The sequence below is a fragment of the Galeopterus variegatus genome, unplaced genomic scaffold, assembly GCF_000696425.1.
Source record: "Galeopterus variegatus unplaced genomic scaffold, G_variegatus-3.0.2 Scaffold1, whole genome shotgun sequence".
Lineage (NCBI taxonomy): Eukaryota > Metazoa > Chordata > Mammalia > Dermoptera > Cynocephalidae > Galeopterus > Galeopterus variegatus.
In genome coordinates this window covers 1,770,828-1,787,515 of record NW_007726112.1, presented here as the reverse complement: position 1 = coordinate 1,787,515, position 16,688 = coordinate 1,770,828, and the positions used below count along the sequence as shown (strand labels likewise).

The 16,688-nt window shown below is 36.6% G+C and overlaps 1 protein-coding gene across 1 annotated transcript in view; it reads right to left on the bottom strand.

Moving 5' to 3' along the window:
* Nucleotides 1-16,688, bottom strand: part of FAP (fibroblast activation protein, alpha) — a 53,674-nt gene that overhangs the window by 1,314 nt on the left and 35,672 nt on the right. Inside the window, exons 16-23 of the mRNA XM_008593709.1 lie at nucleotides 16,119-16,217; nucleotides 15,560-15,629; nucleotides 14,648-14,842; nucleotides 10,401-10,455; nucleotides 2,587-2,686; nucleotides 1,450-1,514; nucleotides 871-943; nucleotides 535-608 (exon numbers count right to left, since the gene is read on the bottom strand). Of these exons, the coding sequence (XP_008591931.1) occupies nucleotides 535-608; nucleotides 871-943; nucleotides 1,450-1,514; nucleotides 2,587-2,686; nucleotides 10,401-10,455; nucleotides 14,648-14,842; nucleotides 15,560-15,629; nucleotides 16,119-16,217 (731 nt within the window). The remainder of the gene's footprint in view (nucleotides 1-534; nucleotides 609-870; nucleotides 944-1,449; nucleotides 1,515-2,586; nucleotides 2,687-10,400; nucleotides 10,456-14,647; nucleotides 14,843-15,559; nucleotides 15,630-16,118; nucleotides 16,218-16,688) is intronic.

The window sequence follows — 16,688 nt, the reverse complement described above, 5'->3', positions numbered from 1 at the left end:
CTTAGCTTGCTCATTCATTTATTCACTCAGTAAAAATTCGAGCTTCTGTGCTGCGCATGCGCCAGGTGCGGGAGACTACACAGAGGAAGAGATTCTCTAACCCTGAATGGAGCTGCATGACTTCAGGGAGCATTTGAGCTTTCCAATAACTTTCTGCAGTTACTTCTTACTGGATGAAACAGTATCTCCTAGCTGCTTTGGGGCTCCCAGATTTTGCAGGAACTCTAAGCATGTAGCTAAACTTACATGTATAGGATTACAGAACCATTGGATGCTTGAGCTAGAAAATCATTTAATCTTGTGAACTCCTTTATTTTATATGACTCGACGGGAATCCTAGAGGTGATCTGGCATGCCCAGGATCCTTCGGTTAATGAAAGATCCAAGATTAATCTGTTAATGTTCTGCCTACTCTATCCTGCAGCCTCTTTGACAGGTTTTACTAAAAAATAAATAAATAAATAAATAAAATATATAGGACTTCCTCCTTTTAGCTTGGAGGCCTAAGGCCATGAACAAAACAAAATCATGTACCATTGCCTGGAAATCCACTTGTGCATTAACCAGAGCTTTCGCAATCTGTGCTGAGTTTTGAAAGTGCACATTATCTGCAACAAAGAGAGAGAGTTAAAGTGCTGCTAAATACCAGAAAGCATAGAGTGACAATGTACTGCCTGGAAATGAACACCAACAATTATCTAGTCATGCATTTGACATTGTCAGCAGTGAGTAATCACACTCAGATATGGAAATGTCCCTGACTCTTAGGTACTGACCCTGAGCATAGGCATAGGAGGATGCTTAATGTTTCTTAAACAAAGTGATGCTGGCTCAGTATTTTTATGTGTAAGAGTCTTGCTTAAACCTCACCATCTGCTGTTCCGTGGATGAGAAGATAGTCTACATTTCTGAAATATTCTGCTCTTGCCATCACAGTTGAATTCTGGAAAAGAGGAAAAATTAACATTTTAGTTGCTGCAAGTTCTAATAGAAAACTAACTAGCTAAATCATTGTGCAATGGACTTAGCACCAATACTGAAATTATGTATTGCTTTGGTTGATAAATATTTAAGAGTCAGAGCAACACATTTTCATCATCATTTGCATTACTTCCATCTGATTCTTAGTTTGAAAAACTGAAAGTTTATGTGTCATATGTTACATATGAGTGAGACCTTAGGCATAAATGATGCCCGCTCAAGCTGTGTAGGGGTTGGGGGCTGGGGAGGAGAATCAGGAAAAGGGAGTTAGGGAAGAAGGATAGGGAAAGAAAGAATAGAACTGAAAGGAGTAAAATCCTTTCTAGTGATGTGCTTTGCAGTTAACAAAAGATCATCATATTTGCTTGGGGACCCAGAATTAACACTATAAATTCTGAATTACTGCTTTAAAATTATTCAGCACATTTGAAATAAATTAATGACCTAAATAAAATGGAAAATGCTTACTTTATAGTGCTCAAGATTATCATCCTTTGTTGGGAGACCCATGAATCTCTCTGTGTAGATAGATGCTGTAAAATATATAAGAATATGTTGTTTGCATGTGATGCATGTCATTTCATTAACTAACAAGACCTCCACATTTAATAACTGCTCCTCAATTTGCCCACGTGGAGTTCTTGAGGTAAATTCTTTCTTTACTGTACTATAACAGTTAGCCTCAAAGAATGTGTGTCATCTCTCCAATTTGCCTCAGTAGAGCTAAAGAAGTAATGGATGAAGAGATTATAGAGACAGGAGCCTCTGAACACTTCCTTTCTAGGCTGATCTTAGCTTCTTCCCTTTGGCCCTGCTGGGGAAAAAGTTGAAATAGGAATAATCACGTTATATTTTCGAAATCACAAAAACAGCCTTTCCAGTACTTTTCTTGGTGTCTTATTTCATCTGGGATGTAAATACGTACCCCAGATCCACTCCCCCAACACACACACACGCACACGCACACACACAGACACACACACACACACACACACACTTTTTTTCCTGAATAAAGATCTCCTACACATCACAATTATTTCATTTCTTCCCCAACACAAGGAAGAGGATGTGATGAAAGCTAATTTTTGTACATTATTAGAGTTACTCCCAAATCCTACACTGATGTTAAATCATAAAAATAGGCACACACAGGAGGGGTACTTCTCAAACATATTTTTTGTTTCTCTTATTTCTCGAGCAATGGAGCTGGCAGTTGCAAACTGCGGCGTGGAGGTGAATTGCTTGGCCCCTGGCCTAAATTTGCATAAGATATGCTTAAAATCCATTATGCAGCAACTGTGTGCCTGCAAAACCACAGAGTTAGCTCCGACTTTAAAGATATGGTTCTGCAGGGGCTCCAGGTTTCTGGGAGAAAACAAGATATATGTATTAGATTGTGGAAGAGCCCTTCCTCACTCTTAAGATTTCTTTGATTGTTACAACATGATTATAATAAATCACATAAAAACCCCATTTATAGGTTATATTTTCCTCAGTGATGCTGGGGTAAATGTTTCTGCATAATTTGTTTTCCTAGCAACATCAAATATGGAGTAATTATGTGTTAAATGTTTTCATAGTAACATTAATGAAATGTTTCCATACCGTAATATTCCCAGCTGGAGACCGGAGCCACTGCTATCCCACATTTGAAAAGACCAGTTCCAGATGCAAGGGCCAGTGATGAAACATAACCTCCATAGGACTGTAGAGACAGTGTTAGAATAAGTCGCAGATTTACTGTCATAAGCTCTCTTTCATATTTTTATACTATTCACAATCAGGACTGAAAAGAGCTGGGGGATATGAATAAGGGTAGAATAAATGTCTATCTTGTACTCTCAGCAGCAAGCTCTAGCAGACATAATATTGATTTCTCTCTAATAAATTCTTAATACTTGGTGTGCTTATCAGAATAGACGAGATTGATATAATTACAATTTTTCTGTAAAAACATTTCTCCTTTTCCCCCCTCTGTATCCACCAGGACCTTGCTGGAATTAAAACAGGATTTTAATTAAAAGAGATACACAGAAAAAGGAAATTATTCTCCGAATGTAAATGTTAGATACTTCCCGCAGTTTGTAGAAGTCCTGTGAGGCAGAACTTGTATCTATGTATTTACTTGTTTATTTTCATAACAGAACTCCAAAAGAAGGACATAACAACCTTTAGCATAGTTTAAGATATGGCTAGAGTTTGTGTATTATGTAGTTTACATATTCTGCTTTGAGGATTTCTGATATAGTAGCTCAGTGGAGGAAAAGTCACTGATGTCTTTAAAAACCTTACATTTCTTCCTATAAATTTAATGGAAAAGCAAAGAAGTGCAAGAGGGGACATAAATTGCAGAGTCAGGAGTAAGTTTAGCTCTCATCGATTTCCTTCCCTGAGGAATCATCAGCTGATTCAGAAATGTGACCTGGATCACGGAAAGAGATCTCTGCCCATGTCACTTGGAAATGTGAGCCATTTCCTGAATAAGGAATGATGAACGGCGCATCATAATAAGGCTGCATTCTCCTCCTGGAAAGCAAATTTGGTCTGTACAAACATGCTGGGAGAGAAGCCCTTCTCCTGGGAACATGGACTACGCAGTCTTCTGGGACATGGACCAAAAAATGTGTGCACTAGATTAGGAACTGATTCTCAGCATTTATTCTTGCTCTGGTGCTGGGAAGTCCTTACAAATCATAAGGGGACAGTGTGACTCTTCAACCAAAGCCATGTCTTGTTTTTAGGGCTTTACTACCACAAATTTCTGAGAATCACTTTCCTCAGGTCATGACAGATCATATCATCCTTTAACACAGAAGAGCCAGTCTTTAGAGAGGGAGAATGAATGAAAGTAAGGATGCACATGCACCCGAGAGAAAGAGAGAGAGAGACAGACAGACAGACATGGTGATGGCAGCAAGTCAGTGGCAGGGGTCTATTCTTACTCCATCAAATATATGGAATGGGAGAATAAGCCAAACAGTCTTGCTGAATTCAACAGTTATACGAAGAATTCTCTAACTAGCTTACAGTTTCATGTTTCCAGCTCTGAGGAATTTTACTGAGGACCGTTGACTGCAAAACACAGAATAAAAGAGGGAGCTCCAATTATACCATGGCCTCTTTTTACTATACTTGGAGGAGAACTAAACTGTGTTTTAATAGGGGAAAAACCACATTTTAAAACAGAAGGAATATTTGGGTTTGAAAATCACTTTGGTAAGTGAAAATTTTCTGCCTGGTTCAAACTTTCATTTATAATATAAAAATTATTTGTTTGGATTGGTAGGTTAGCAAAAATCATAACTGACACAGGAGGGCTTTTCTTTCTTCTTAATTTTAAGTTAAAATGAGAGCAAAATAAGTCTGAGACCTTCAGAAAATTTGTTATTGTTTATGGTTTTGTGGAAAAGTGTGTTCCCTGCAAATAAAAATACTTCTCTTCTGCTATGTCCCAGAGAAGGAAGTGACACAAAATGAAATTTGAAATAGAAAGCCTTTGCATATAGTAAAAAGGTTTTTAACATTTCTGTTCAAAATTTTAGGAATTATTAATCTGTATCTATTCAGGGATCAGGTGATAGTGCTGTATTTAAATGGAATTTTCCTGTTTTCATAATGAATACAAATTTTCTTTAGGTATTTGCAAGAGCAAAAGCTACTGTATCAGCAGAACAAAAGGAGGTGTACTTTAAATTCTCAGGCAGTTTGAAAAGCTATTCCTATTGTAGAAATGAAGAGGAAAAAACAGAACCCGAGTTGACTTTTTTCTGCTCCCCCATGAGTGGGGCTCCAGGCAGAGTGGGTGGCTGCTGCAAGAAAAGAACCTACAGAGCAGATTGGCCATGAGAATTCTAGAATTCTGTCCTTTGCACTTAGATGTCTTGCCATTTTGTTTAAACGAAGGATATCTTTAAAAACATTCTTAGAAGGGCACAGAAGGAGGGTTTATGGAACACTGTTATTTGAGCCATCATGCACATTGGGACATTTTACCTACAGGCAATAATAATAACTGGCTAACACTTGCATGGCCACAATTACTGCAATGGTCTTTGTGGTACCACACAATCTGTCTCCCTTTTCTTCCCTCGTACCTCTCTTCTTTTCTCTCCCCCTTGCTCATTGGCTCTATTGACGTTGTTTGAACTCTCCAGGCATGATCTAGCCTCAGGATGTTTACAAATGCTGTGACCTTCTGCCTGGAATGCTCTTTCTCCAGAAATCAGCACGCCTCACTTCCTCCCTCTTCAAGTCTCAACTCAAATGTCATCTCAAAGGAGCCTTCCCTGTCCTTCTAATTTAAAACTGTACCAACCCTGCACCACCCCCTTCCTTGTTTTGTCTTTCTCCATAGCACTTATCATCACTTAACATTCTATATATTTTTCTGATTTATCTTGCTTATTGTCTTTCTCCTTAATCACTCCCAACTCCATAGGGGTAGAGATTGTTGTCTGTCTTGTCAATGAATGTTATCCCCAGCACTGAGAATATGGCCTGACACGCAGGAAGAATAGAGTAAATATGTGTTGAATATATGACTTTGCTATTAACTCATCTAATCCTCATAGTGATTTAGTGAGGAAATTATTGTTGTATTTCAGAATGAGAAAACTGAGGTTCAGAGTGAACTTACCATGGCTATGGAGTCAGTAAGCAGCAGAGCTGCTCAAACCCTGGACTGCTGAGTCAGGACTCAGCAGCTCATATCATGCCCTCTATATCCTTACACATACACAAAGGCAGCTTCTTTTGGGGGAACTTTAAGTTCAGAGTCTAATATAGTCTCATTAGAGGTGCATTTGTCCTACTTTTACATTGTTGATCACACATAGCTATTCAAATTGCTTATAATTAGTCACTGGAAAAGAAAGGAACTAAGATTAAATCATGAACTAATGCTTATTCAACACCACCTGGCTAGGCCTATATTAACAAAGCAAAGCCCATAAATGAGGCTGTAATTCTAATAATTTAGGCAAAATCCTTTTTGCTCTTCAGTTGTCAGAATAATTGCTTCAACTTTTCATTGTATACCAGTGTTTTGCAACCTTGACACTATTGACATTTTAGGCTGGACAATTCTTTTTGTGGGGGGCTGCCCTGTGCATTGTGGGATGTTTAACAGTATCCCTGGCCTCTACACACTAGCTGCAAGTAGCACTCCCTTGACTGTGACAACCAAAAATGTCTGCAGTGATTGCCAACTATCCCCCGAGGTGAAAAATCACCCCAGTTAAGAACCACTGTCATGAAAAAATAGTTCTTAGGCACTGTGCTGGGTACACAGTGGATATTTAATAAATAACTAAAACCATGGCTACTGGGCTTTGGTTTGTGTGAGCCAGAAAAATGAAAGATTAAGATAAAAATGCTTCCTTCTCAGCTCTTGATCTGGATAATGAAGTAAAATGTAGAATTTGCAACTTATTGACCAATTGGCTCCAAAACTTTTTGTCTAGTTAGGTATGCTGTATTTCTCAGACTACTAAATTGCCTAATACTTTATGGAAACAGATATCTTCTTTCCTGATATGGAATACTATGATAACTACACAACTGTCATAGTCAACTCTCTCCCATCTCTAGCTTCCCATAGGTCCCTACTTACTGTACTGTAAAAGAGCACTCAGAATTATAACCCCCTCTCACTGCTACTTCACTGCCTAAATTCAGGTCTTCAATATTTGTCCCCAGTTATACTGCTTTCCTAGTCTCTTGGCCCAGCCTTTCCCCAACCTCAGACCATCCTCCACTCTGCAGTCCAGATTATCTTTCTAAGAAACCAATACCACTCCCTGTCAACTTCAACAGCACTTTTCAATGAAATGTCCATAGAAATTTTTGTTAAAGTGTATTTTGGGGTAAAGGAGAAATAAAGAGTTGTGGAATCAAATAATTTTTGGTAATACTGTACTAAGTAAAATTTAACAGGTTTCTTTACCAGTTCTTCACAGAGCCTGTATAATATTGTACACAGTTCATGATTTACCAAGTTATTAAACCATAAAATTTTTCCCCCAAAAAGTTTCCTGGCACTAGTGGAACACATTTTGGGGGATGTTGACTTATAGAATTAAACTCAGTTCAAACAACCTCATAGATGCTTGGCATGGCCAGGTATTGTGCTAAACATTTCAGAAACAGAGAGAAAATAAGACACTGACTTGATGAACTTACATTCTCGTGGAAGAAACCAATAAACAGACAAGACAAAAGCATGATAATTCCTATAAAAGAACAATGAAGAGCTATTGGAGCACAAAGAAAGTCATAACTGAGTTGGGGCTTAAAGAACAAGTCGGAGTTTTCCATTTTGGAGTGAGGAAGAGGTGGGGAATGGAAGAGGAGGATGAACATCGCAGGTGCAGGGAACCTAACCCTAATAAAATTACAAAAATGTTTGTACAAAATTATGGGAACAAGAAAGCATAGGCATAATTTAAATTACTCATAAGGTGTGGGGAGAAGTGGAGGGAGATGAGACTGAAAAAATAAGTTGGAGCCAGATTGCCAAGGGCTTTACATGAGACAAAGTATATTTGGGATTTATGATATTGCAGGCAATGTGGAGCCCTATATAATATATAAGCAGAAAAGCAACATGGCAAAAACTGTATTCTGAAATGATAGCTTCATTAGCACCATTGCAGCTTGTATGTTGGAAGCAGAGAGGACAGTTAAGAAACAATCAGAATAGTTTAAATTGGTGCTACTCGACCTATGGTCCAAGGTGGTAGACCCAGGAAGCTGGGTCTTAACAATCTCTCCAGGTGATGCTTATGCAAGCTGAAGTTTGAGAAGTTCTGGTCTAAGTTACATATGAAGAAACTTAAACTAAGGAAATATCAGTGAGGATGATGAAAACAGACTTAGGTGTTTGAAGGTAGAATTGATAGAACTTACTAACCAACAGAATGTCGGAGTTGGGGAGAAGGGGTTGTTGAAAATAACTCTAAGCTTTCTAATTTGGGTGACTGCGTGTGTGTTGAGGCCTTTAATGAAGAGTAAGATTAGTTTTAAAGTTGACTATAACAAGTCTATGTTGGAGTAAGTTTAGCTTGAGGCCCATGTAAGACATTTGGGAGATATGAACACTAGGCATTTAAAATATGGAGCTCAGAAGAGGCATGATTGCTGGTGGCAGGGGTCTGGCAGTCATCATTATCTTTGAAACCACAAAGGTTTGCCCAAGGAAATGAAGAGTAATGAGGGTCAAGGCCAGACTCAGAGAAACACCAACATTTAAAGAATAAATGGAGTGTAATAAGAATAGAGACACAGAAGACTGAAAAGAGAAAGGTGTCACAGAGTTGTGCACAAATCCCACTGTCCTTTGTGGCCTAAAAGGCCCTCTGTTATCTGGCTACATACCTATCTATTATACTCATTTCCAACACCTTCCTCATGATACTTTAGGCTTTTGAAGTTTTGGGCACTCCTGACCAACTCAGAGTCCCCATGCATGTCATGCTTTTTGTTAACTCAGGATGTGGGCAAGGTGGTCTTCACTCTGCCTGGAATGCCTGTTACTAAGCTATCTTTGCTAACCTCAAGTCATGACTTATTTCTGGACCCTCCCTTAGCTCCCACAGCCATATTTAATAACTCTTCTCCCTCTGCTCCCCACAGCAAAGTTAGATCTCTCTTAATACCTGGAACATTGCTGAGCCATTGTTTTTTGTTGTCTGTTTCCCACAATAGAGGGCCAGGACTATAACTTGCCCATCTTGTCATATCCTAAAGAACCTAGTACAAGACTAGTTGAAAATTTGCTACATGGAAGAAAGAATGCATGAGTCAGTGATCAGACAGACAGATTAATGAATATGGACTAGTCTTAAACCCAAAGAACTGACACAAACAATTTAGTATTAATGTCTTTTTCTCTCTTCTGGCTCCTTGGGCCGATTTGGGGTTTGCTCAGTTGTTGCATCCATTGGCAGTCCACTTATTACTTTCATCTCTTAAACATGTTCGCAGATTCTACCTTGCAATCGCTGCCTTGTTGGAAAGTAAGCAATAAAGGGGGTCTAATATACTATTTTTTTTCCAGTGGCATTCGCACAGTTTGATGTGGTGAGAATCTCTTATTGAAGAATTTCAGGCTGATAGGAATGTATTTTTGGGTGATGAGTAGGTTCTTTAAATCATCCCACATAGATGGATCTCTACCAAACTAATACCTAGAATGTTCTATAAATGAAATAAAAGTTCTACTTTATGGTTATTTCAAAGCCCACATTAAAAGCAAAGTATAACTCTAAGAGAAATGTTAATGATTATATGTAAGTGTTCAGCTTGAAATTTAAATCTGTCACGAATTTGCTCTAGGAAATTTCATAAAAATGGATGGTAGGGAAGGTCTTATCTGAAATATTTTACTATAAAAGTATTTCATTTATTTCTACCCATTTGAATTTCATTCTGTTTAGATATTTAACTTTTGATAGTTTTAAGAAGGACCAAATGGCTCAAAGTAACAACTTTCCCCAAATTCATAACAGCCCTTCATCTGGTCACTGAGCTGAGAGTTGAGCTGAATCTTGCAGATTTCCTTCAATATTGGGTTTCATTCCCTTCATCTTGCACAGGCCGCTCTCAGAGAAAACAGCCAAGAAAAACAACCCAAGCACAAACGGCTGCAAATTGACTTGCAAATGTATAAATTCAGACCAAAAAGTGAAACAGGAAATCTTCTTGAAGGGTAATTATCATAATTTATAATGGGCAAATCTAAACTCTTTCCAGTATTTCTCTAAGCTTTCCAGTGACTTCATGCCCATGCAATGCCCATAAGTTTTACCACTTCCTTTTAATGCGTATTTTCAAAACCCGCATAGTTCCTCAAACTTTGAAAGTTACCTCCATGACCTATAACTAGGAAACTAAATAATACTTCTCTTCTGGGTAGCACAAATTAACATTAGGGTTAGTAAAATAATTTGTCAAAAAAAAAAAAAAAAAAAATCAGAAAGCCAAGATATGACTCTGCTAGGAGGCTAGGTACTAAGGAATTTATATTCTAAAATTTCCCGTAATTTCAAACTTCAGCTCATCTTTTTATAAAAATGAAATATAATATAAAAGATATATATTTAAGTCTGACAAAGAAAATTAAATCCCTGTTGAATAAGGTTAAGTTCAGACTGCTATAATCAAAAACCAAAAAATTAGGTAAAAACATGTCAATTATGAGTGAATGTGCTGTACAGAGAAGAAACTAAATATTGAAAAAAAAGGAACAAACACTTAAAACCACCACGTTGAAGACCAGATTATCCAAATTGACTGTTTCCATTGACAAATTAAATTATGTTGCAACATTAACATTTCATGAGAAACCTTATAAGCGAACACTTTAGAAAATGATGATTGCTGAACTGAATAACAGGCATAAAACATATAAAACAACTCACCCAGCCCCATATGGCTATTCTTTTTTCATCAATGAAACCCATTTCTATGAATTTTCTAAAGTAAAAGAAACAAATTTTTAGAATTTTAAGTGTGTACACATGACATTTACTTCATTACACAAGCATATTTAATCCAAAGATTTAATAGAAACGTTACATTTTCTTTGTTTAAACACATGCATAATAAGGCTATATTTACAAATAATTAAAATAATATTATCATGTCTTCTGTAAAAGATAAAAGGATCCTCTTAGACTCTTTTGTACAATTATTGAGTAGCACTCTCAGAGCTGTAAGGCCTAATATCCTAATTGCACGAGTGAGTTACCGAAGACTCAGAGAGGTCAAGAAACAGGCTCATCGTAACACAGGAAGTAGCAGCACCATTGAGTAGGACCAAATTTCCAAGTCCCCAGTTTTGGGAAAGCAGGTTTATGTTGTCTCTGTTTTAAATTGTATTAATTTCTTATCACCTTGTTTGCTTAGTTGCCAGTGATAATCACCATTGCATTTTAAGTCACATTTGAGAAAAATATCCATCCTTCTTCCATTTCTACTCAGGCACCCTCGATTCATGGCATGGGCAATTACACGTATCTTTTAGGATATGGAAACAATTCGTTTTTAGCTCCATCACAGAAGAGTCACCATTTTGAAACTATTTTAAAAATAAATCTTTACTTGTGAACAAGAGGCCATGTGGGGGGACACCTTTAAAAAGTCACGGGAAAACTTCAAACTCAACACAAAACCAGAGTGTTTCAGGCTAGTTTATACCATATTCCTCTGACGGTATAGTGTTCCAGAGCAATTGTGATTTATTTGGGGGATATGATAAAAATTCAAGGAAATCTCAGAGGAGGAGAAGCAGTGGTAGAAAGAAGCAAACTGGACGAGCCCCTGCAGAAGCCGCTGTCTGCAACAGAAACGCAAGAAGGGAGGAGACCAAAGGAGACACATAGCGTCAGAAAAATTCTATTGTTTTGTTTCTTTCAGTTACTGTCAATGCCGTTTCTCATCCGTTCTTCTCTGGGAGTAGAACTGAGTGAGTTTCATTAGTCGAATAATGTAGTTTCTTAAAGGGATTTCACAGCAACCATTTCACTCATTGCATTGATTCAACATGCACGTTTCCGATGCATACAGGAGTTGGGCAAATGCCCGGGACCAACAGATGGGAAGAGGCCCCGTTAGTCACAGCTTACCCGACACTGATTCTGAAGGACACTGAGGAGTCTACAGGGAAAAAAAGCAGTAGCAAATGGAGAGTTGCTACCTGTGTGGATGCTGCTCGTGGTAAAGCAGAGAAAATGTGCAGCAAATTGAGGCACTTCAGCAATTCTTCCATAAACCTCATAACCGAATTTAAAAGAGAAGATTTGCTTTTTTGTGAAAAAAAAAAAAAAAATCTTGTTACTAGTGCTTAAAGACAGTTGTGAGCCATAAAATCAATCGTGATTTTATGATTTCCCAGAAGCTAGCAATCACACTGCCTTGCATCTGGGGTAAAAAGCAAATAACAGGTGTGACATGGGAACGGGAGATTCTTAACAGCTCCCTTCCTAGGTTTATTCTGAAAAGATGACATTTGCAGGAAATGATAGTGCACCACTTACAATGGAAATAAAACATTAACACTTAATGTGGCAGGACTAGGTTAAAGGTTAGCTAGATAATCTGAGCACTTTGAGACCAACAAGGCTCTATAAAATTCACCTCCAAATTCTGAAGAGTTTCCAGGAGGGTTTATCAGAAAAACTGTTGATAATGTGGTTAAATCAACAAAATGTTAGCAACAAATGAAAAGGATGTTTTCTAATTTGGGAAGCTGGATTGAACTTTATAACTTTTCTTTCATAAAAATGGCCCCAGGCCAAGGTCGACTTGGGATAATAGTGATCAATTATTACACTATTTTAGGAATGTTCTCATTGATACCATCTATAACAATATGATTGGATATTTTTTCTCATATAATTCTTCCTCAACACTAACCCTCAAGTTATATAAAATTTCAAGGTTGTGGGAATGTCAACAATGCCTAATATACTTAAAATGAGCACAGTCGACTCTATAACCACCAAAGTTTTATGGGTATCACATATATACCATTTGCAGAGAAGCCTAAAGAAAGCCGGCCTCAGTTTCAAGTATGTTTACATTTCACAGGAATCTGCTTTGAAGCATTCTCTTTTGTACAGGCAAAAGTGATGAGGTTATATGGCTTCATTAGCCACCCCTAGCCACCCCCCGACCCCCACCTGCCATGCCTGCATTGCTTTGTTTAAATCTATTTGTTGGCCTTGACTAATATTTACCGTTGTTTCCAGATGTATATATATATATGATTTTCTTTTGGTATTTAGAACATTTAGCCCAATTGCATTTTGTAAGAAATTCAAAGGGGCAAATTTCATTCTCTGGGGGAAAATTTGAAGGCTGCAATAGAGTGATAACACCCAATTTCCCCAGGTCAAGCATTTGGTGTCTGATTCCTAAAACACTTCTTTGGGAGACATTGGTTGAATCATTCCCAGGATTGTCATTATAAATCTATCCTTTTTAGCTTTTGTTTTCCCAAAGCATTGGGTTCTAAGGCATCCTCTTCACTTTTGCATAATAATGAGTTCAAGCAAGACCATGGCCAGCCCGGGCTGCCATTGCCACTGTTGCATGTTTACTTCACATGGGCCACGCAGCGCTCCATGTTCACTGGGGTGTTTACTGAAAGTTGTCTCTAGCAGTAATGCTTTTCCCTCAGAGTGCAGGTAGCACTCTTACCACTTTTACCAGATTGTAAGTGCATTAAAAACAGATTGTAAATTGCACAAGTCTATGCAGAGTGTACTGCAATGGCATGCATTAATATTTGATATGTCATTGAAGGCTGAGTAAATGAGTGAACACATGCCTGCAATATAGCAGGAAGACCTTCTTCAGATCCCATCCTAAAAATGGCTCAGAAAAAGCACAGGTATCCAATTACCACCTGTAGTGCATCTTCAATTCTATATACCAAAGACAAATTGATATTGTGAAAACAAGTAGAAAACAGAATTTGTGGCTTTGTGTCCTTTATATTAAAGAACATAGTTGAGGTTTAAAGCTTTCTTCCATCCAAGAAAAATATTAAGCAGCTATTTCTTCTTAAATTCAAATGCTGCATTTTTGATGATAAATAAATGCATGAAAGTATATAATCACGTATTTTGTTGTTATTGCTGGGTTGTGATGATGATGATGACATTTTTAAACCAATGCTAAAAGAAACCATTTTTTAGCTCTACCAATTTTGGAAAAGATATAATTGAGTTACAAATGAGGTATAATTTTCATCTTTGTGTTTTCACGTAGCCCCAGGATTAAATGTCCTTGGTGTTTATTTCATATGATTAAATGCAAATAGATGTGACCTGCAGTGACACAAAACAAAAAATCCTCCCTGAAAGAAGTAAGACTATAATGCTGACAATTTTGTTAATATTCTCATTAAAGTACATTATATGAGACACTGATGTCTCGGTGGAGTTTTCTTTTGAACAATCTCCTTCAAACAAGTTAATAATGGAAAGGCCAAAAATCTGGATGAGTAAGAAAGATGGCACCTCCTAGAAGTTAGGAGTGAATGATAGCTACAGATTTTAGTGTTATTTAATAATCTACTTATTAATTTGTCATATTTTATTCATTTTGTAAGTGTGTGTATATGACTGTTCACAGAAGGAAAGAAACATGTGAAAATGTATGGGTTATGCTTATCTTTCTATTTTTAAACGTAATTACTTCAGTCTAAACTCTTCTGCTTTGATTCCAGACAAACTACAGAAAAGTGTCTGGGCCTGGCTCCTGATACAATGTGTTGTGTATATTACATTGAGATCAGTAACTATTTCTAAACTTACGAATCCACAATGCTTGGGCATATTCAGATGTTTGATTTCTTGAAGATCATTGCTAGCCTTATACAAAATTTTCTACCAGTTGTTTGGATATTAGAAAGACTGACACATGGAAAGAGGATATTAGTCATTCTGCACTATAAATTATTTTTCTACAAATTTATTAGCTCTTTTCCATGAATGATTTTTCCCGATATTTGGCAAAAATATGCCTTTAAGATTAACAGTTTTAGATCAAGTTACGAACAGAGGCAAAAAGAATTCAGTCATTAAGAACGAAGAAGCACAATAGTAATTGCAGGACATTAGTTGTGATTTGACGTCTGTTTGAATGAGAAAGTGCTCACCTGACAGCTGTAATCTGGTCCTCAACTTCATAAACACCCAGCTTTCGATACACTGCGTAGAGGAGTTTATCACCTTGAAAAGCTGTTCCTCGACCATCCACCAAGGCTATTACCATCCCTTCCTTACTTGCAAGATAAGATATCCAATTAACAGCAAATACAGACCTTACACTCTGACTGCAAGGACCACCATACCTAAAGAAAAAAAAAAAATCTCTCATTCCTTTACAAAACTCAACTTTCCATCCTGGCCAAGCACTAGTACAATTACGTGATAAAATAACAATGACATTAGAACTGGCTCAAAATCAAAAAGGGACCAGGCTTTTCCCAGAGGTTTGCTATAAGGAAGTTGTTTTGGGACACAGCCTCTCCTATTCCCCAAAACGGATACATCTAGGGTTGGCATTTCAAGGAATATGTGTGGGTTTTTCGTCATTTCTGCCACCTGCCACTTGCTAAAAGCAGACATAAGATATACTAAAAAAATGCATGGTGTTTTAAGCAAATTGTGTGTAGGTCAGCACTGATTTTGGGTGTGATTCCACTAAATGTATTCCATTTCTTTATTTCATTTCTAACTCAATTACATAAGATGTTGAGATGATTTACAATATTTTTTTTTTTGGCTGCAATTTCTCTATCTCAAAGGTATTCTGACACATTCGGCAATTTGCCATACAAAGAAAATTCAACACAGCAAACGGAAGCAAGTCCATCTAAAATCTCAGAACTTCCTCAATCTATTTTAAATAGCCATATTTTATTTACTCTGATTAGTTGAGGAATATATAAAAACAGCATCAATAGGAACTGTTACCAAGGAGAATGGTTCATTCTATTTCATAAATGTGTATTTCATCCAACATATTTTCAGTAAATAGTTTTTACACCAAAGAAAATATTACATACACTTGAATTAGCAAGGGATACTTCTTTGATCTGTCAAATTGAGGAGGAAGAATCATCTTGTACCATAAGGCTTTGAAAACAAAAAAGGGAGAAAAATCTTCACTCCACAATAGTCATGGCATAATTTATTTTCTTTAATAACAATATACATCATAAAATGAATTCATAACTAGTAAATTGTTAGGAATTGAGAATATATTTTAAATCGATTTCTGTTATGTATTTTTGTCTAATCTATAAATAACTAGAAATGTTGAATTACTGTTTGTTTGAGAAGCACACGTTCTAAAATTAAAATTAGATAATTCTTAAATTAAAATTAGATAAGTTCTTTTTTAAAAAATGTCAGTGTTGAAAGCTATAGAAAAAGTGCAAGATTAACCTTACTCACATATTAAAGATATTTAATAAAACTAAATATTATTACAGTAAAATTGTTTTAAATAAAATCCTGTAATATATCACAGTGTTTGGACTGTAACAATTATCTTATTCCTCAAAAGCAAGAAAAATGTTCAGCTTCATGTCTATAAATGAGAAGTTTTTAAAAAAATCTTACTAATTCCATCCACTTCAAGTTTCTCAATTTCCTCTTTAGGCAGCTGGATATTTTTCAAAGCATCTTCCAATTCCTTGTTTTCTTCTAGGATTTTAATTTCTTAAAAAAATAAAATGTTCGCTTTTAATTAATAGTATTGCCATAAAAAATTCCTTTCTTAAAATTCTTTTGGCTTTAATATGGATGAGACTGAAACTATGTAAGTCTTGCTTAAGGAGTTTCGTATTGACAAGCATTTTTAATCCAGCCTTTACAAGTTCATACAGGACATCATTTCAATCATTGTCTCCTAAACTGATCCTTATGATATTAAAACGTTTTGAGCAGAATCACAGAAGCAACAATGTTTCTTCAGTCACATTTTCCCATTTCCGACTGTTTTTTTTTTTTTTTCCAGTTTAAAGCCATGACCGGACTGAGTATATGACATTTCTTTTACCATCTATTCGGGGGAGGAAAAAAGTAGTAGAAATAAAATCTAGCTTGCTGAGCCCTCAACTTTAAAATAATTAATTGTGTAACCGCAAAATTCGTTTTTCAATTTTCAATGTATAAAGTCCAATATTATCT